This window comes from Eriocheir sinensis, chromosome 42 (assembly GCF_024679095.1).
Source record: "Eriocheir sinensis breed Jianghai 21 chromosome 42, ASM2467909v1, whole genome shotgun sequence".
NCBI lineage: Eukaryota > Metazoa > Arthropoda > Malacostraca > Decapoda > Varunidae > Eriocheir > Eriocheir sinensis.
The window spans coordinates 13946055-13967427 of NC_066550.1; the positions used below are offsets into that span (position 1 = coordinate 13946055).

At 44.2% G+C, this 21373-nt stretch overlaps 1 protein-coding gene and 1 long non-coding RNA gene across 2 annotated transcripts in view; one reads left to right on the forward strand and one right to left on the reverse strand.

Annotated features, from left to right (window-relative positions):
• The window catches only part of LOC127010225 (integrin alpha-PS2-like), a 28603-nt gene extending 11833 nt beyond the window's left edge, over positions 1-16770 (forward strand). The window contains exons 5-20 of the mRNA XM_050884103.1: positions 820-1029; positions 2056-2158; positions 2820-2938; positions 3797-3939; positions 4197-4387; positions 5159-5301; positions 5639-5850; positions 7100-7334; positions 7645-7814; positions 8144-8319; positions 9834-9925; positions 10141-10608; positions 10870-10989; positions 14930-15016; positions 15646-15786; positions 15949-16770. Of these exons, the coding sequence (XP_050740060.1) occupies positions 820-1029; positions 2056-2158; positions 2820-2938; positions 3797-3939; positions 4197-4387; positions 5159-5301; positions 5639-5850; positions 7100-7334; positions 7645-7814; positions 8144-8319; positions 9834-9925; positions 10141-10608; positions 10870-10989; positions 14930-15016; positions 15646-15786; positions 15949-15993 (2655 nt within the window). The 3' untranslated portion in view covers positions 15994-16770. The remainder of the gene's footprint in view (positions 1-819; positions 1030-2055; positions 2159-2819; positions 2939-3796; positions 3940-4196; positions 4388-5158; positions 5302-5638; positions 5851-7099; positions 7335-7644; positions 7815-8143; positions 8320-9833; positions 9926-10140; positions 10609-10869; positions 10990-14929; positions 15017-15645; positions 15787-15948) is intronic.
• LOC127010111 (uncharacterized) lies at positions 12971-14923 on the reverse strand. The gene is made up of 2 exons (XR_007762911.1): positions 14191-14923; positions 12971-14024 (listed from the first exon to the last, which is right to left on the reverse strand). It is a non-coding gene; the product is annotated as an uncharacterized LOC127010111 (long non-coding RNA).
• Positions 16771-21373: the final 4603 nt, after the last annotated feature.

Sequence of the window (21373 nt, forward strand, 5' to 3'; positions counted from 1 at the left end):
TGTGTACTTCCCTTCCCTTCCCTTCTCTTTCCTACACTCTTTGCAGTCTCTCTCGCCATGGCTACACACACATACACACACACACATTCATACCTGTAATTATCCACAGCCCAGGTAGCCAAGTGACCAGGTGACCATTCCCTCCCTTCCCTTCCCTCCCCTCCCTCCCTTCCCCTCCTTTCCCTCCCCTCCCTTCCCTTCCCTTCCCTTTCCTTTCTTCCTTGTCATCCTCCCTGTAATGCTCTCTCTCTCTCTCTCTCTCTCTCTCTCTCTCTCTCTCTCTCTCTCTCTCTCTCTCTCTCTCTCTCTCTCTCTCTCTCTCTCTCTCTCTCTCTCTCTCTCTCTCTCTCTCTCTCTCTCTCTCTCTCTCTCTCTTCTTCCTCTCCTTCTTCCTGTTCTGCCTTCTATCTTTTTCTTCAATCTTTTCTTCTCTCTCTTGCTTTCTCTCTTTCTTTTTCTTCTTTTCCCCTTCTTTCTCTCATTATATTTGTTTGTTTTACCATTCTTTATTTATCTATGTATGTATATATGTATGTATGTATGTGTGAATGTATGTATGTATGTATGTATGTATGTATGAATGTATGTGTGTATATCTATCTATCTATCTCTTCTATGTTATATTCCTACCTTCCTTTCCTTCTCTCTTTCCCTCTTTCTATCTCTTCCAATTTTTATATTCTTATGTCCTTGCAACAGGTGGCTCTTCAAAACCAGCTGATTTCTATAACATAACACCAGAGGCCGGGTACCATCTGACCCCTATACCCAACACCAGAGGGCATACCATCTAACCCCTACCCCTTACATCTCCCCCAGGTGGCTCTCTTCACAGACCAGCTGACGCCCATCCAGAACATCACAGGATACCAGCTGGGGTCCTACTTTGGGTACTGTCTGGCGGTTCTGGATTTCAACAACGATGGATTGGATGACATCGTTGTTGGAGCGCCTCTCTACACGGATTATAAGGACAGGGAAATGAAGTTTGAAGTTGGCAGAGTGCATGTGGTGCTACAGAACAGACTGGTAGGTTATAGTAGCAGTGGTAGTAGTAGTAGTAGTAGTAGTAGTAGTGGTAGGGGGAACTTATTATGCTGAAAAATGGATTCCGTAGTGGGTTATAGTAGTTGTAGTAGTAATAATAGTAGTAGTAGTAGTAGCAGAGAGAGAGAGAGAGAGAGAGACAGACTGGATGCATGGTTAATCTTATCAAACTTTCACAAAGGGTATGCTCTCTCTCTCTCTCTCTCTCTCTCTCTCTCTCTCTCTCTCTCTCTCTCTCTCTCTCTCTCTCTCTCTCTCTCTCTCTCTCTCTCTCTCTCTCTCTCTCTCTCTCTCTCTCTCTCTCTCTCTCTCTCTCCCCCCTCCTACATAATAGAGTCATCAAAGTAATCCCTTCTCTCCCTCCTCCTCCTCCCTCCTCCTCCTCCTCCTCCTCCTCCTGCTCCTCCTCCTCCTCTTCCCTTCACTTTCTTTCCCTTCCTAAACACCTTAGGCCAAAGAGATGAAATTACCTTCCTCCTCCTCCTCCTCCTCCTCCTCCTCCTCCTCCTCTTTCTCCTCGTTTTTATCTTCCTCCTGATCCCTATATCTCTTCCCATCAACCTATCTCTATACCCTCCTCCTCCTCCTCCTCCTCCCATACACCTATGACCTTAGAGCATACCTGTGTGATTACCTCTCTCTCTCTCTCTCTCTCTCTCTCTCTCTCTCTCTCTCTCTCTCTCTCTCTCTCTCTCTCTCTCTCTCTCTCTCTCTCTCTCTCTCTCTCTCTCTCTCTCTCTCTCTCTCTCTCGAATAACAGGTTGGGTGACAAGTCTCATTATTTAACATTTCATCAAGGAGGAGGAGGAAGAGAAAATGTCTTGATCATCTCTCTTAAGAAAAAAAATAAAGCATTTCACCGAGAGAGAGAGAGAGAGAGAGATTATAAATAGATATAGATAGATAGCTAGATAAAGAAAGATTTTTGTCATTATCAGTAACAATGATAATAATAATAATAATAATAACAACACCAATAACACTGACCTTTGACCTCTCCCCCCCCAGCATCGGTTCCGGCAAGTGGTGACCTTTACCGGTGAGGTCAGTCAGGGTCGCTTTGGCCTGTCATTGACCAGCCTTGGCGACATCAACAAGGATGGACTGATGGGTGAGTGTGTGTGTGTCTGTCTGTGTATGTGTGTGTGTGTGTGTGTGTTAATTTTTCCTTCATTCCTTCATTCAGTTATTCTTTTTTTCTTTGATTCACTTATTCTCAATTTCTCTTTCTATTCCTTTATTATCATTGTTATTGTTTACCCTTCCACCCTCTTTCTGTAGCCTTCTTTTCTGTGTTTCTTTCATCCCATTCCTTCCCTTTTCTTTTCTTTCCCTTCCCTTCCCTTCCTTTTCCTGCCCTTCCCATCCCTTCCCTTTCCTTCCCTTCCCATGCCTTCCCTTACCATCCCTTCCATACCCCTCCCATCCATTCCATACCCTTCCCTTCCATTTCCTTTCCTTCCCTTCCTTTCCATATCCTTCCATTCCAGTCCAGTCCTTTCCATTTTCTTCCCTTCCCTGTCCTTCCATTCCTATCCCTTCCATACCCTTTCATTCCATTCTCTTCCCTTCCCTTTCCTTCCCTTCCATACCATTCCCTTCCCATCCATTCCATACCCTTCCTTTCCCTTTCCTTCCCTTCCTTTCCCTTCCATTCCCTTCCCTTTCCTTCTCTTCTTCCTTTATCATCGCCATAATTATTTCTGCCTTCCTTTCATCCGTTCCTTTCATTCCCTTCTTTATTATCACCATTATTATCTCCCCTGCCTCAGACCTTGCCGTGGGTGCACCATATGGAGGGCCGGATGGTAGTGGCGCCGTGTTCATTTACAACGGCTTTGAAATTCACACGGGCGAGGAGATTGACGACCACCTCAAGAAACCCAGCCAGGTATGTGCTCCCCCCCCTGGTCTGGTTACTGGCTGGACTTGTGATCTCTTCCATATACTTACATGCCCTTAACTTATATACCCATCCCTGTGCTTTCCTTTCCTTAATGTGCCTTTCCTTCCCTTCCCTTCCCTTCTCTTCCCTTCCCTTCCCTTCCCTTGCCTTTTAATCCCTTCCCTTTCCTTTCCTTCCATACTCATCCCTTCCCTTTCCTTTCCTTCCCATCCCATCCATTCACTTTCCTTTCCTTCCCTTTCCTTTCCATCCCATCCCATCCCATCCATTCTCTTCCCTTTCCTTCCCTTCCCTTCCCTTTCCTTCCCTTCCATACCCATTCCTTTCCCTCCATACCCATCCCTTCTCTTTCCTTTCCTTCCCTTCCCTTACCTTTCAATCCCTTCCCTTTCCTTTCCTTCCATACCCATCCCTTCCCTTTCCTTCTCTTCCCCTCCCTTCCCTTCCCTTTTCTTCTCTTAATTGCCTTCCCTTCCCTTCCCTTCCCTTCCCTTGCCTTTCAATCCCTTCCCTTTCCTTTTCTTTCATACCCTTCCCTTCCCTTTCCTGTCCTTCCATAATCTTGCCTTCCCTTTCCTTATGTTCCCTTTCCTTCCCTTCCATACCCTTCCCTTCCTTTCCATACCCTTCCATTCCTTTCCCTGATATACCCTTCTCTTCCCTTTCCTTTCCTTTCATTCCCATCCCTTCACTTCCCTTTCCTTTCCTTTCCTTTCCTTTCCTTTCCTTTCCTTTCCTTTCCTTCCCTTAACTTGCCTTCCCTTCCAAATCCTTCCCATTGCCTTCATATACATTGCCTATATCCACACTAAACACTACTTACTTACTTACTTACTTACACAGGTTATCTTGGCCCGGGACGTTGGTTTGGGTGTCCCAATGGCCTCGTTTGGCTGGGCGCTCTCTGGTGGGCAGGACATTGATGGGAACCAGTACCCGGATCTCCTGGTGGGCGCTACACATGCTAACGCTGCTGTTGTGCTGAGGTAAGGGTCTGGGGAGAGAGAGAGAGATTGGAAGATAAATAGATAGATAGAGACAGATAGATAGATATAGATAGCTAACACTGCTTAAGTGCTGAGTTAAGGTGGGTTTGGGTAGGTCTGAAGGAGCCAAGTTAAGGGAAAGGAAGGAAATGGAAAGGATGGGTATGGAAGGTGCCATTATTATTTATTTTCACTACCACCAACAACACTAACACCCTCCTCCTATTTCTCCTCCTCCTCCTCTTCCTCTTCCTTAGGTCTCGTCCCATCGTGTCCCTGCTCAACCACTCCCTCACCTTCCTCATGGACTCCGAGGACATTGACGTGGAGGCAACATCGCGCATCAACCGAGAGAAGGACTGCAAGACTCGTACTGGTCGCCTTGTGTCCTGCGTTGACCTCCAGTTCTGTGTTGGCTATGGGGGTCTGGCAGTGCCTGAGCAGATAGGTAAGAATAGTAATAGTAATAGTAGTAGTAGTAGTAATAGTAGTAGTAGTAGTAGTAGTAGTAAAAGTAGTTGGTCATATTGCAAACTGTCCCTTCCTCGGCCATTCCCTTCGTCCATATCACAAGCTCTCCCTTCCTCGGCCATTCCCTTCGTCCATATCACAAGCTCTCCCTTCCTCGGCCATTCCCTTCGTCCATATCACAAGCTCTTCCCTCCTCGGCCATTCCTTTCGTCCATATCACAAGCTCTCCCTTCCTCGGCCATTCCCTTCGACCATATCACAAGCTCTCCCCTCCTCAGTCATTCCCTTCGTCCATATCACAAGCTTTCCCTTCCTCAGCCATTCCCTTACACCCATATCACAAGCTCTCCCTTCCTCAGCCATTCCCTTACACCCATATCACAAGCTCTCCCTTCCTCAGCCATTCCCTTACACCCATATCACAAGCTCTCCCTTCCTCAGCCATTCCCTTACACCCATATCACAAGCTCTCCCTTCCTCAGCCATTCCCTTTGTCCATATCACAAGCTCTCCCCTCCTCAGTCATTCCCTTACACCCATATCACAAGCTCTCCCTTCCTCAGCCATTCCCTTACACCCATATCACAAGCTCTCCCTTCCTCAGCCATTCCCTTACACCCATCCTGCTCCCTTCCTCAGCCATTCCCTTACACCCATATCACAAGCTCTCCCTTCCCCTATTACTCTCCCTCCCTCCCTCCCTCCCTCCCTTCTCCCCCCCTTCTCACCCCCTCCCCCCCTTCCCCAGAGCTGGAGGTGAAGTATCAGCTGGATGGTCAGGTGAAGGACCCTCGGCTGTTCTTCCACGCCACAGACAAGCAGGGACTCAGCGAGCGACTCTCCTTGGGCCGAGGCAGAGTCAGGTGCAGGACTCACAAGACTTACGTGTCGGTGAGTCAGTGAAGTTAGTTAGTAATGGGATGTTTTTTTTTGTGTTTTTTCCAACACCCATTCCTTCTATTTCTCTCTCTATCTGTCTATCTATATATCTATTCCCTCCCCTCCCCCCTTCTAACCCCCCCTCTCCCCTTGTCTCCCCAGCCCCTCTCTCTCTCTCTCTCTCTCTCTCTCTCTCTCTCTCTCTCTCTCTCTCTCTCTCTCTCTCTCTCTCTCTCTCTCTCTCTCTCTCTCTCTCTCTCTCTCTCTCTCTCTCTCTCTCTCTCTCTCTCTCTCTCTCTCTCTGTCTTTAACTATCTATCTCACCCCCCCTCTCCCCTTCTCTCCCCAGCCCTCCCTGACGGACAAGCTCAACCCCATCGGTGCTGAGGTTCGCCTGGCACTGGTGGAGGGCCAGAGTGCCACCTTGAGAGTGCCACGCGCAACCATTCCGCCGGTGCTCAACCAGAAACAGAATTTGAGCCTCAACAGCAGCATGACCATCAAGAACAACTGTGGACCTGACAACCTGTGCGTCCCTGACCTGGAGTTGACCTTTGAAGCGTAAGTATGTGGCTTTGTCTCTCTCTCTCTCTGCCCTAGTTAACATACATATACATACATAGGCCTCTTATTCCACTCCTTATATGTTCTTATGTTCTTGTATTTTCACACCCTTCCCTTCCCTTCCCTTTCCTTCCCTTTCTACAGTATCTACACAGCCTTATCTTCCCTTCCTTCCCTTCCCTTCCCTTCCCTTTCCTTCCCTTTCTACAGTATCTACCCAGCCTTATCTTTCCTTCCCTTCCTTCCCTTCCCTTCCCTTCCCTTTCTACAGTATCTACACAGCCTTATCTTCCCTTCCCTTTCCTTCCCTTCCTTCCCTTCCCTTTCCTTCCCTTCCCTTCCCTTCCAGCCCTACAGCATCCACACAGCCTTATCTTCCCTTTCCTTTCCTTTCCTTTCCTTCCTACAGTATTTACACAGCCTTATCTTCCCTTTCCTTTCCTTCCCTTCCTTCAGTATCTACACAGCCTTATCTTCCCTTTCCTTTCCTTTCCTTTCCTTCCCTTCCCTTCCCTTCCCTTCCTACAGTATGTACACAGCCTTATCTTCCCTTCCCTTTCCTTCCATTCCTTTCCTTTCCTTCCCTTCCCTTCCCTTCCTACAGTATGTACACAGCCTTATCTTCCCTTCCCTTTCCTTCCATTCCTTTCCTTTCCTTTCCTTTTCTTTCCTTCCCTTCGTACAGTATATACACAGCCTTCCCTTTCCTTCCCTTCCTTTCCTTTCCTTTCCTTCCAGCCCTACAGCATCTACACAGCCTTATCTTCCCTTCCCTTTCCTTCCATTCCTTTCCTTTCCTTTCCTTCCCTTCCCTTCCCTTCCCTTCGTACAGTATCTACACAGCCTTATCTTCCCTTCCCTTTCCTTCCTTTTCCTTTCCTTTCCTTCCCTTCGTACAGTATCTACACAGCCTTATCTTCCCTTCCCTTTCCTTCCCTTGCCTTCCCTTCCCTTCCCTTCCCTTCCCTTCCATTCCCTTCCCTTCCCTTCCATTCCTATAGTATCTACACACACCCTTCTTCCCTTACCTCTCCTTCCTTTCCTTCATTTATCTCCCTTCTCTTCCCTATCTTTTCCTTCCATTGCTTTAGTATATACTCACAGCTGTACTTCCCATCCATTCCTTCCCTTATCTCCCTTCCCTTCCTTTCCCTTCCATTCCATCCCTATAGTATCTTCACATCCTTATATCCCCTTCCTTTCCTTCCTTTTCTATTGCGTTCACACACCCTATCTTCTGTTCCAGGCCCGATACCTTTGTGTTCGGCAAGGGGGAGCAGCTGGAGGTCTCGGTGCGGGTCATGAACCATGGCGAGGATGCGTACCAGGCTAAGGTGTTCTTGCCTCAGCCTCCGGGCCTCCAGTACACCATCGTGGAGAGCCGGGACAACACCTCTGCCGTCACATGTTCCCCAAGGCACCAGGGCGGGGAGACAACGCTTGTCTGTGACATCGGCAACCCCCTCAAGATGCATACTGGGGTGAGTGTTTACATAGATTTACATGGATAGTCAGACAGGAAGGGAAGAGAAGGGAAGGAAAGGGAAGTTATAAGAAGGGAAGGAAAGGAAACAGAAACGAAGGGAAGAGAAGGGAAGTCATAGGAAGGAAACGAAAGGAAGGGAAGAAAGAAACACAGAAAAGAAGGCTTCAGAAAGAGGGATGAAGGAGAGAGAGAGAGAGAGAGAGATTGATTGACTGATAGACACTCTCACACACATACATTTTCTCTCCCACCCCCATTCCTCTCCCTCTCTCTCCCTCTCACCCTTACTCCCTCTCCCCTTACAGGTCCACTTCGCAGTCTTCTTCCAGCAACAGTTATCTTCCCTTGCCGACCGCCGCCTGGTGTTCCAAGTGGCCACCAACACCACCAACGCAGAGTACGATAGGACGCTCGAGGACAACTTCGTGCGCAAGACTGTCATGGTGGAGGTGGATGTGGACCTGGAGCTGTTTGGGTGAGTGAGTGAGTGTGTGTGTGTGTGTGTGTGTGTGTGTGTGTGTGTGTGTGTGTGTGTGTGTGTGTGTAAGTCATCTGGGGTATGTTCAGATAAATAGTGATAGATAGATAGACAGATAGATACATACATAGATAGATAGAGTGTGTGTGTATGTGTGTGTGTCATTATCTAATTGTACTTTTATGGTTATGAGTCAAGCTCCTGTATGTCTGTGTGTGTGTGTGTGTGTGTGTGTGTAGAATAGTCTCCCTTCCTTTCCCTAACCTCCTCATCTCCCTCCTCCTCCTCCTCCTCTCAAGCCCATTCTCTCTCTCTCCCTCGTGCAGGTCGTCCACTCCTGAGAACATTGCCTACAACGCAAGCCTGTACGGAACATACAGCCTCCTGCATGAGGAGGACCTGGGGCCAGAGATCCTGCACACCTTCGCACTCTCCAACGAAGGGTCGTCACAGATCACAGAGACCGAGTTTGTCATCCTGTGGCCCACCAAGACCCTAAGTGGTGAGTGTTGTTACCTGTACTATGTGTTGACTTTATTACATTCCCTTCCTTTCCCTTGCCTTCCCTTTCTTTAACCTGGTGGTAGCAGCGGGGATCATGTTTCTTAACCCTTTCCTTGCGCGCAATCTGGACGCGACTATCCCCTCAGGCGCAGTCGGGAAGCCCAATGGGGGGTTCTTTTAACCTCTGTATCTCAAAAAGTATTCATCACAGCTAAAAACCAAAAACACCACTGGAAAGAGGAGGTCCAAATCTATAAGAGTCAGTTATGTATGCCTCTTGCAACCGTACATGCACGTTCAGGGAGTGTTGAATGTTAACACTTACGTCGGTTTGTGCGGGATGATCAGCCATATTGAGGTAACTGCGGACATCTCTTTTTCAGACTCTGGCAAGGGAGTATTGCCAACTGCAATATTTACAACTATTTGGTCAAAGAATCAGTCTGGTGATAGGTGAAGCTATGCAAAAATGCCGCCATATTGGGCAAGAACATCCACCAGTTACTCGTCCGTAGATTTGCCGCGCTGGGCTGATATGATTTTCCACCAAATTTAGTGAAGAACCCACTCAATTGGCAATCCTGTGTCGTGAGAATTAGTGTTGGAACACTCTCATATGCGGGAGATTTGAGTGCGGCTGGAGCTCGCAGTGAGTGTTTAGCGCCACCAGCAAATACGCCTGACGCCCGCTGCAAGCATTTAGCAATGAAAGGGTTAATGGTCCCTCCAAGCGAGAAAAATGAGAAAAAATCACCCCTCACACAAAGCATTTCATAATATATATTAAAGCATTTGTGATCAGATTATGTATCATCTATCTCTGGGGGTTTATATCATGGCACAAATTTGGCCTGTTGCTGCTACACGATAAAGCCACAAATTTGGCCCGTCGCTGCTACCAGGTTGAATTCCTATAGTCATTATCATTATTTCATTTACCGTCCGTTTTGAGTCTTCCTCAGCGGTTGGATGTTTTATGGCTCTCCTCCATTCTACTCTGTCTTCTGCCCGATGCTCATCCAATCCCATCACTGCCAAGTCTTCCTGTATACACCTTCTCCACGTTTTCCTAGGTCTTCTAACTGGTCTTCTTCCTTCTACCTCCAATCTCTCCAAAACTCCCAGCACTGTATCCTCCCCTGCTCTCTTTACATGTCCAAACCATCAGAGTCTTTCCCTTCTGAGCACTGTTTCCAGGTCCTCTACTAAAACTCCCAGCACTGTATCCTCCCCTGCTCTCTTTACATGTCCAAACCATCAGAGTCTTTCCCTTATGAGCACTGTTTCCAGGTCCTCTACTAAAACTCCCAGCACTGTATCCTCCCCTGCTCTCTTTACATGTCCAAACCATTGGAGTCTCTCCCTTCTGAGCACTGTTTCCAGGTCCTCTACTAAAACTCCCAGCACTGTATCCTCCCCTGCTCTCTTTACATGTCCAAACCATCGGAGTCTTTCCCTTCTGAGCGCTGTTTCCAGGTCCATAATTAACCTACCTGTTGTTTCCCTTCCCAGGTAATCATTTGCTGTACCTTTTGGAGCAACCTCATGTCACAGGGCCAGCATCGTGTAGTGTTGTGCCAGATGTCAACCCCCTACAGCTGGAGGTGAGGTGGTGGTGGTGGTGGTGGTGATATAGGTGGAGTTGATAATTATATATATAATTCTCTCTCTCTCTCTCTCTCTCTCTCTCTCTCTCTCTCTCTCTCTCTCTCTCTCTCTCTCTCTCTCTCTCTCTCTCTCTCTCTCTCTCTCTCTCTCTCTCTCTCTCTCTCTCTCTCTCTCTCTCTCTCTCTCTAAAATGTAATTTTTTTTTTTTTAGCTGAATCAAGAAACTTCAACAACAAAACTTCTCAGACTTCACAGTGAGAAGAAAGGAGGAGGAGGAGGAGGAGGAAGAATTGAGGGCAGTGTAGTAATTGAAGGAGAAACAAGTTACTCACAGGAAGGAGGAGTGGTAGAAGGAGGAGGAGGAGGAGGAGGAGTGGTGGTGAAGGAGGAGGTAGGAGGAGAGAGGAGAGAAGAAGGAGGAGGAGGAGGAAAAACAACATACTATGAAGAATCATCCTTCACCACATACACCACAGGAGGAGAAGGAGGAGGAGGAGGAGGAGGAGGAAACTACTCAAGCTCCTCCTCGACGTATTCCTCCTCTTCCTCATCATCCCGAACATTTACCTCCTCCTCCTCTTCCTCCTCTTCCTCTTCCTCTTCCTCCCAAGATGCCTCTTCTGATCTTCTCTCAAGGAGGACAAGGCAAGCGGACTACTCAGAAGAATGGGAGAAGGAGGTGAGTAATTGTAATAGCAGTAGTAGTAGTAGTAGTAGTAGTAGTAGTAATATCAACACCTCTCTCCCTCCCTCCCTCTCCCTTCCAAGACCAACAACTGTGGGCTCACCAAGTGCACCATAATATTCCATAACATTCATTTCATTAATTCTATTCAATTCATAACAATAGCCCATCTTCTATTCAATCCAATGCCATTCCTACACAAAACAGAACTCTTAATATAAACACCACTCCCTCTCCCTCCCTCTCCCTTCCCAGATCAACAACTGCGGCCTCACCAAGTGCACCAAGATTCACTGTGTCGCTGGACCTCTGACTGAACGGGACATTGCCTACGTTTACGTCCGCTCCCGTCTCTACCTCAGGACACTGGAGGAGGTGAGACACAGATAGCATGTATATATACTTGCTCTATGTCTTAAGCTGGCTAGGCTCTTATATGTAGACAGATTTAGACATTTACTATAACATGTATATATAGTTCCTCTGTATCTGAAGCTGGCGAGACCTTCAGTTAAACAAAAGTAGACATATATAGACATAGACTGTTCCATATATACTTACTTCCTTTCTGTCTTAAGCTAACTAGGCCTTGAAACATATGCAGACAGATTAAGACATATATATTTAGACATTTAGACATGTTACACCTTCAGTTAAATAAAAGCAGACATTTATAGACTTAGACTGTACCATATATAGTTACTTCCTCTCTGTCTGAAGCTAACTAGGTCTTGAAACATATGCAGACAGATTTAGACATACATATTTAGACATTTAGACATATTACACCTTCAGTTAAACAAAAGCAGACATACATAGACATAGACTGTACCATATATAGTTACTTCCTCTCTGTCTGAAGCTAACTAGGTCTTGAAACATATGCAGACAGATTTAGACATACATATTTAGACATTTAGACATGTTACAAGCTCCCAGGTTCCAGAAAGGGGTCAGATCTCCCCTCTCTGTGCCCCCTTTGCCCCCTCTTAAACATCACCATCGCCACAGTTGCCACCACCATCACCATCACCACCACCACATCCTATGACCCTGACTAAATCCATCTATTCTTGGCTTTTTTCAGGACCCTCTGGTATGTATACATTCCACCTATACTCATACTCACTCACTTAACTGTATACTCACTCCTGTGCCCTTATTGCAAGCTCTCCCTCCATTGGCACCCTCTCCAGCAGTGCCAGTTAGTGCCATAGCATGAGAGAGATGTGCCACCTTCATCACAGTGCCATGTTGTTACTGAAATTTGAAGAGTATAACATAACATAGCAGTCAGTCAGCCAGGCACTGTTCCCACCTAGTTTTCGATGACCCTCTGCTATGGGTTAATGACTACACCCAACATATTAATTATCCCTGTCAGTAATAGCGAATAGACCCCAAAAAAGTGATGGAAATGAAGTAAATGTAATATAATGAAGGCAATAACAGTTTAAAAAATACCATTGTTTTTTTAGTTACTAATAATTGGCATTTCTTAGTGAGGGAGAACTTGCAATACTGTTTTTATGCCCAAGGAAAGGGTTAGGTAGTCTTACGCTTGACAAATTAATAGTAATAATAATAATAATAATAATAATAATAGTTAGTCTCTGGTTTGATGCACACAGTGATGGTTGAAGGATATTAATAAATAAACTATAAGAGAAGATAAATTATTAGATCAGGTACAGATGAAATAATACAATATAGACATTTAAAGATTATAATTGACTAAAAAGATTATTATAACCTTATGGAAATGTATGTTTTTTCCCATTAGATTTGTTAATACTAGATACTTTCCCTGGGCACACACACACACACACACACACACCATCATTTTTTTTCTCCTTTTTTTGAGAGCAGTGATTTCTTAGGACTTTTCTATTTTTTTATAGGCCTAGAACTGCCTCCTCCCATGGTAAACACACACACACACACACACACCATCATTTTTTTCATATTTTTTTCTTTTTTGAGAGTAGTGATTTCTAAGGCCTTTTTTTTTTTTTTTTTTTTTTGGCCTAGAACTGCCTCCTCCTTTGGCAAACACACACACACACACACACACACACACACACACACACTGACACACACACACACACACACACACACTAACCCATCATCACCAAATAACTAATGAAGGTCTTACTAAATCAATCATTATTTACTTTATATCTTAATTATCTCCTCTAATTACACCACCAACTACTAATGTCATGATCTCACCTCTATTTCTACATTAATTGTCTCCTATAATCAGTAGCAACAAGGTGGTAATGAGTGTTTATAAGTACCTCATCAAGTCTTCTACCAGTACAAGGGAGTCTGAGAAGGAAGATGATCTGCATGGTTTTTTTTTATTTTTTTTTTTTTATTACTTTTATTATTATTATCATTATACTAAAGTTCTTCCTATGTGTTTTATTGTATTTTCAAAGGTTTCTCTTCCCTCCTCCCTTTAGCAGATGTGACAGTGGCTAGAGAGACTGACTAATTATCTCTGTTATTATTATTATTATTATTTCAAAGTTCTTCCTATGTGTTTATTCCTATGTGTTTTATTGTATTTTCAAAGGTTCTTCTTCCCTCCCTCCTTCCCTTTAGCAGATGTGACAGTGGCTAGAGAGACTGACTAATACCAATGTGTTTCTTTGTAAGGGTATTGGTGGTTGTCTAATTATTAGGGTGTTTTATTTATTTCCAAGCCTTCCAAACAGTACCCAGAATATAACATGCCTGGTAACATTGACCTAAGTACCAGAATAACTCTAAACACAATTAATAAGTAAAATTATAAGTGGATAGTGTGTTTGTAAGGGTGCTGGTGGTAGTATAATCAGTAGGATATTTCTTTTATTATAATCCCAAGCCTTCCAAACAGTACCCAGAATATAACATGCCTGGTAACATTGACCTAAGTACCAGAATAACTCTAAACACAATTAATAAGTAAAATTATAAGTGGATAGTGTGTTTGTAAGGGTGCTGGTGTTAGTATAATCAGTAGGATATTTCTTTTATTATAATCCCAAGCCTTCCAAACAGTACCCAGAATATAACATGCCTGGGAACATTGACCTAAGTACCAGAATAACTCTAAACACAATAAGTAAAGATATAAGTGGATAGTGTGTTTGTAAGGGTGCTGGTGTTAGTATAATCAGTAGGATATTTATTTTATTATAATCCCAAGCCTTCCAAACAGTACCCAGAATATAACACGCCTGGGAACATTGACCTAAGTAAGAACATAACACTAAACACAATTAATATGTAAAAATATAAGTGGATAGTGTGTTTGTAAGGGTGCTGGTGGTAGTATAATCAGTAGGATATTTATTTTATTATAATCCCAAGCCTTCCAAGCAGTACCCAGGAAATATAACACCCCTGGTAACATTGACCTGAGTAAGAACATAACTCTAAACATAATTAATAAGTAAAAATATAAGTGGATAGTGTGTTTGTAAGAGTGCTGGTGGTAGTATAATCAGTAGCATATTTATTTTATTATAATCCCAAGCCTTCCAAGCAGTACCCAGGAAATATAACACCCCTGGTAACATTGACCTGAGTAAGAACATAACTCTAAACACAATTAATATGTAAAAATATAAGTGGATAGTGTGTTTGTAAGGGTGCTGGTGGTAGTATAATCAGTAGGATATTTATTTTATTATAATCCCAAGCCTTCCAAACAGTACCCGGAATATAACATGCCTGGGAACATTGACCAAAGTACCAGAATAACTCTAAACACAATTAATAAGTAAAGAGATAAGTGTATAGAGAGACTACTAATCCCAATGTGTTAGTAAGGGTATTGGTGGCAGTCTAATCAGTAGGGTATTTTTGTGCCTAAACCGAGACAAGTTAAGTTAAACCAAATATTCAGGAAAACATGCTTGGGAATATTGACATCAAGTACAAAACCATCTTTAAAACAGTAAATCAATAAATCAAGTCTGTCTCTCAAGCCTTATTTTCACACTTGAGTTCAATTTTCCAGGCTTTATTTTTGCCCTATACATGTAGCTATAAATTGGTAACACACACACACACACAAAAAAAAAATTATTATTATTATTGTTACACACACACACACACACACACACACTAACATCCATAGCACACACAATAGCTAAAAATAACACAGTAGTACCCTAGCACACTGACCCCCCCCATGACCTGACCTGACCTCTGCCATGTGCATAACTAAACTTAATCCTCCCATGTCATCCCCTGCCCTGTTGTGTCATGTCCTCTGCCGCCCCGTCTCGCCCCGTGCTTCCCCGTGTCGCTCCGCCAGTACCCCTACCAGGATGTCAGCATTTCCAGCCGAATGGTCTCGCGAGTCACCGCTCTTCCGCATGGCATTGACCCCAAGGAAGTCCCGGTGAGTGAGTCAGTTTGTTGGTGAGTCACTTAACCCATCACTCTATTCATAAACCAGTTCTTACCTTTGTCTTTGTTGAATCTGAATTTATCCAACTTAAACCCTGTCACTTCTCACATCAATTGTTTCTAAACGTCAAAGAGGGGATCAGTTGGGTTCTAATGAGTGTTTTTTTAGGTTCATGCTGCTGAATAAGGGTCAAACTACCACCAGGGTCATAAAACTACCCCTGAAAATGCCCAAAATTTCTATGAAAGCCTTGCCAAATACGTGAACTTGGGCGACAAAATGTTTTAACCCAGTAGCAGCGACAGGCCAAATTTGTGGCTTTACCGTGTAGCAACGACGGGCCAAATTTTTGCCATGATATAAACCCCCAAAATAGATGATGCATAAACTGATCACAAATGCGTTGATATATATATCATGAAATGGTTTGCGTGAGTGATGATTTTTTCCCATTTTTTTCGCTTAGAGGGAGGGGCCTTTTAGAAACATGATCCCCGCAACTACCTGGTTAAAATACAGCCTTTATAAACCCATTGCTACAGAAGATAATTGTAACCTTATCCCAAATACAAACACACACACAATGACCCCTCCTGACCCGTCGTAACCCCCAACCCCAGATCCGCACCAAGGACGTGACCACCCCCGTCTCCCCTGCCAAGTCCCTGGACACAGCCCCAAGCATTCCGTGGTGGGTCATCGTGCTGTCCATACTTGCTGGGTTCCTTATCCTCCTCTTCATCATCCTGCTGCTATGGAAGGTGAGGGAGAGAGGGAGAGGGTGAGGGAGAGAGACTTTAATTGATACCTGATGTCTGGCCAGAGAGATATTGATGCTGATGATGATAATGATGAGGGTATCTTAGTATCTTCTTTTTCCTTCCTTCTAATTCCTCCTCCTCTTCTCTCCTTGTCTCCTGCAGCTCGGATTCTTCAAGAGGCAGCGGCCCAAGTCTACAGCCTCTTAAAACACACACACACACACACACAGAGAAACACCTACACACACATACATACATACATACATACATACATACATACATAAGAGATACTGGTTTACATATATATAGTAGTATTTATATTAACAGAGAGACAAATAACACACACACACACACACACACACACACACACACACACACACACACACACACACACACACACACACACACTTCCTCTCCTTCCCTACATTTCCCTTCCCTTCCCTTCTCTTTCATGGTGTGTGTGTGTGTGTTTGTCTGTCTGTCTGTCTGTCTGTGCCTATCTGTGTGTGTGTGTGTGTGTGTATTCTTTTTCACACTAACCTGACATTTTTTATAATTTATTTTCAGATTTTTTCACATTTTAATGTTTTGCTAATACCCTTTTATTTCTGTAGTTAATTATTTACACTATTAATTTATTTATAACTCTTGCTCTCTCTTCCATTTTGTAGTTCATTATTTATTTATTTTTCCGGAACAGGACGTTTCGGGATCTTACATTTATAGATATTTTTTTGAGATTACGTATTTATAATTAATATTTGTACATATGTGTGTGTATGCATGTATGTGTTCAACTACACACACACACACACACACACACACACACACACACACACACACACACACACACACACACACACACACCAAGAAAGTAATAAAAGAGAAGGATAGGAAGGAAAAACAAAGGAAGGAAAAGAAAAACAGAAATAAAAGAAGGAAAATATACACACACACACACACACACACACATACACTCACACACACACACACACACTGCCACACCCCTCCTCCCTAACCCTGGCTCACCCCCCCTCCCCTCCCTACCCTCACAGTGCGGCTACTTCAAACGGCATCGCCCGGGCACGGCCAAAACCAAGGAGGATGCGGAGCCGCTCAACCCCCCCACAGCCCACAACGGCCACCCCCACAGCCCTTACGCCCGCCCCATGTACCCTGGGGACGAGGCTTTGTGAGGTCATCTGAGGTCATAAGGTCAAGAGTTTAGCTTATCAGAGCCCTTCCCTATGTATGCCAATTGGTGAGGTCATTCAGGGTCAGTGGCAGAGGTCATAAGAGGGTGTGAGGTCATCTTAGGTCATCACACAATGGCCCTATGTGTTTACCCTGGTGAAAAGGCCTTGTGAGGTCATCTGAGGCTATAAGGTCAAGAGTTTAGCTTATCACAGCCCTACCCTATGCATGCCCATTTGTGAGGTCATTCAGGGTCAGTGGCAAAGGTCATAAATATGTGTCAGGTCATCTTAGGTCTTCACACAGCCCTACCCTATTCATCTCCTTATGTGAGGTCATTCAGGGTCAGTGGCAGAGGTCATAAGATGGTTTGAAGTCATCCCACACCATTCATATTGTTGCAGGGGTCATGAGAAGGCATGAGGTCATCTTAGGTCACCATGCACATTCCTTATACATGTACCTAAGCCTTGTGAGGTCATCTGAGGTCATATTCAATCGTTTCTCTCTCTATCTGGTCACAGAAACAGTACCAGAGGTCATGAGAGGGTGTGAGGTCATTCTAGGCCACCCCACAGCTGTACCCAAGTGCCTAGTGCCTTCCAGTGCCTAGTTAAGTCAGCAGGAAAGGTGGCACTCACTAACACACCATTTGGCACTCTCTCTGGTTGCTGTGAGGGCTGTCAGGCAGGAGCTAAAGGCTATTGTGCTTTTATAACCTCATGTCTAGTGCCTGAAGTGCCAAGTTGGGCCCAGCAGGAGAGGTGGCACTCACTAACACACATCTGCTTGGCACTCTCTCTCTTTGGGTACTGTGAGGGCCATGATGTATGAGGGGTTACTGTGTCCCTGTGACCTCATGTTCAGTGCCTAGTGAGATGTGGCACTCATTAACACATCCCCCTGGCTCTCTGTGTAGGTGCTGTGAGGTGTGCTGTGCTTGTGTCACCTCATGTCTGACCTCATATCCTGCCTCATGTCGCCCCTTACCAGCTCATGAGGAAGTTGTGACTCGTTCGGTTCGTGAATCTTGCAAGGAGAAAACGGCTGAGCTGTCGGTCCTTTCGTCACATTATTATTATTATTATTATTATTATTATTATTATTATTATTATTATTATTATTATTATTAATATTATTATTAGCTCAGCCTCATGTCCGTCAAGTCACCTCAGTTATTCATGTCACTCAGCTGTTGTGTTTGTGTGTGTGTGTATGTGTGTGTGTGTGTGTGTGTGTGCATTTATCATTTTGTAAGAGTTTGTTTGTTTGTCTTTCTAACCATTTGCATTAATGTAGAGAGAGAGAGAGAGAGAGAGAAATTTAATCCTTGCTAATTACTCAATGCTCACTTTCAATTATTATTATTATTATTATTATTAATTTTTTTTTCATGATAATTTAATAATAATAATGATTACACCTAACACAGACTTTGTATATAAACAAATTACATAGATCAATTGCTTCTTCTTTTTTTCTGTGTGTGTGTGTGTGTGTGTGTGTGACAGTTAACCCGTCTGTACATACGTGTAAATTTGTATAATATTTTGACATTATTATTATTATTATTATTATTATTATTATTATTATTATTATTATTATTATTATTATTATTATTATTATTATTATTATTATTTCTGCTAACAGTCATAAAAGAAGTCTTACATGTTGTTGTGTTAATACCCAAGCTGATGGTCAATTTCACTCCTAGAAAGAAAGAAAGCAGAGAGATGAAGTCAACCTGAACCTGAGTGAGGAGATGAACAGGGAACTGCATAGCCCAGAAACACTGCAACACACCCTCACACACACCCTCAGACACACTAAGAAACAACACAGGCAGAGACAGGACTAAGCTGAGACTGAGTGAGGAGATGAACAGGGAACAGCAGGGCTCAGAAACACTGCAACACACCCTCACACACACTAAGAAACAACACAGACAGAGACAGGACTAAGCTGAGACTGAGTGAGGAGATGAACAGGGAACAGCAGGGCTCAGAAACACTGCAACACACCCTCACACACACTAAGAAACAACACAGACAGAGACAGGACTAAGCTGAGACTGAGTGAGGAGATGAACAGGGAGCAGCAGGGCCCAGAAACACTGCAACACACTCTCACACACACTAAGAAACAACACAGACAGAGACAGGACTAAGCTGAGACTGAGTGAGGAGATGAGCAAGGAACAGCAGGGCCCAGAAACACTGCAACACACCCTTACACACACTAAGAAACAACACAGGCAGAGACAGGACTTAGCTGAACCTGAGTGAGGGGATGAACAGGGAATAGCAGGTCGCAGAAACAAGCCTTCAAGTATGCCAGGTAAGCAACTAAGGGGCGATCCTGCAAAGTTAGTACACACACAACCCAGGAGACAGGACCATGCAGAGAGAGAGAGACAGGTGCAGCTAAAGGTGGGTGTACAGGCTATAGCCGCAGGTGGCAAATTTTATTTATAGTGGATGCTGTGGTATATGACTTGCTTGGCCCATCCTGCCCCCCCCCCCGGTGCTCCTCTTGACGATAATCGCTGAAGCTCGGAAATAGCTTTCAAAATCATCATGTTCTCGGCGTCGCCGTGTCCTCCTGCATCTTCTGGGAGATCCTGAACCATTCCATAAACCTGTGCTCGGTTATATGATGCATTCCAGAGGCTTGGTGAGGTTATTTCAACGTTGCTATTACGGTTCTATTGGATGGGCGAGGGAGGCAATGCACCCCCCAGCGTATGCCCCCGTTGACTGATTGATTGCTATACGGTTCGAGGGTGGGCGAGGCGACGCACCCCCCAGCGTATGCCCCCATTGATTGAATGAGTGCCACACATATGGTTCTATAGGGTGGGTGAGGCGACGCACCCCCCAGCGTATGCTCCCATTGGTTGAATGATTGCCATACATATATGGTTCTATAGGGTGGCTGAGGCGACGCACCCCCCAGCGTATGCCCCCATTGACTGATTGATATTTGTACGGTTAAGTGTCTCCCTGCCCTCTTAAGCCATTGTATCTACTCTTAGGAGTCTTATCCATTCATTCGTGTATAACAAACACGCTTCCGGGTATGACGTCATGTTTAAAGTCCGTACCCAGTCAGCTGTCAGAATCATCACCGGCGGACTCGTGACCCCAGTGACCTCAACACACCACGTAAGATTCTAAGACTTTGAGGTTGTTTCAGGAGCTTCAGACTGGTATAGCACACGTTTATTGTACTATCTACTCTGTGACATGACATACAAGGACATAGGGAGTCGTGAAATACCCTTCTGAGTAGACACGAGGGAAAATGCAGTCAAGTTCTGGAGGTTGGCAACACCCTACCACGTTTACAGCCTTACAGAAGCCTACACAGGGGTTATTACTGAAGAATATGATAAAAAGAAGATTACTGAAAATGTCTGAACATCTAGATATGCATTAACAATATTAGCATGACCAGAACAGCCTCAGATAATGGGGAAATATACTCGGTAAGGCGTCGATCAAGAATGGCAACACCCTACCCTATTTACAGGCTTATACAGGCTTACATAGGCGTTATTATTGCACAGTATGGTAAACAGGACATTAGTGGACATATTTGAACAGATACAGGAGCATTGACAACTCTAGCATAACCGGTATGGCTTAAAACTATGGAGAAATATATTTGGTAACGCGATCATCAGCTGGTGACCTCAATGACCCCATAGCTCGTATAGATAGTTTCACGGTCTCCCAGACTGCCATAGAAACGTTTAATACACTATCCAGGCCTTAATTTAGCATACAAAGACTCAGTGAATGGGTTTGACTTTTTAGAAACGGCAACAATATAGCTCCGGCCTATATCATATTTGTAAAGCTATTGAGTATCTAATCAATCAATGTATCTATCTAACTGTGTATTAATCTATCTATCACTTTGCAAAACCTAGATGTATTTATCTATTGTCTATTTCTACTAGTGTATTTATAATTACCTGTAGATAGCCTATATCTATCAATCTATCTATTTATCCTTTTGCAATAACCTGTATCTATCTCTATTGTCTATTTCTAGTGTATTATTTTTAACATTATCTATATATCTATCTATATATATCTATAACTGCAAAATAACCGCTATCTATCACCCATATGGCTTTTCCTGTCCCTTCTAAACTCCACCGTACATGTTTCTAAGCCTTTTTGCGGCCTGTGGTTCATATCACATAATAATTAGAGCCGTAAATGATAAATAAGTCCCCGGCTCTAAAAATATAGCATCCATTGTATCACCCATATGACTCTTCCTGTCCCTTCCGAGCTGTACCGCACATGTTTCTAAGCCTTTTTACGCCCTGTGGTTCATATGAGATAAAAGCAACAGCCGTAAATGACCAATAAATCCCTGG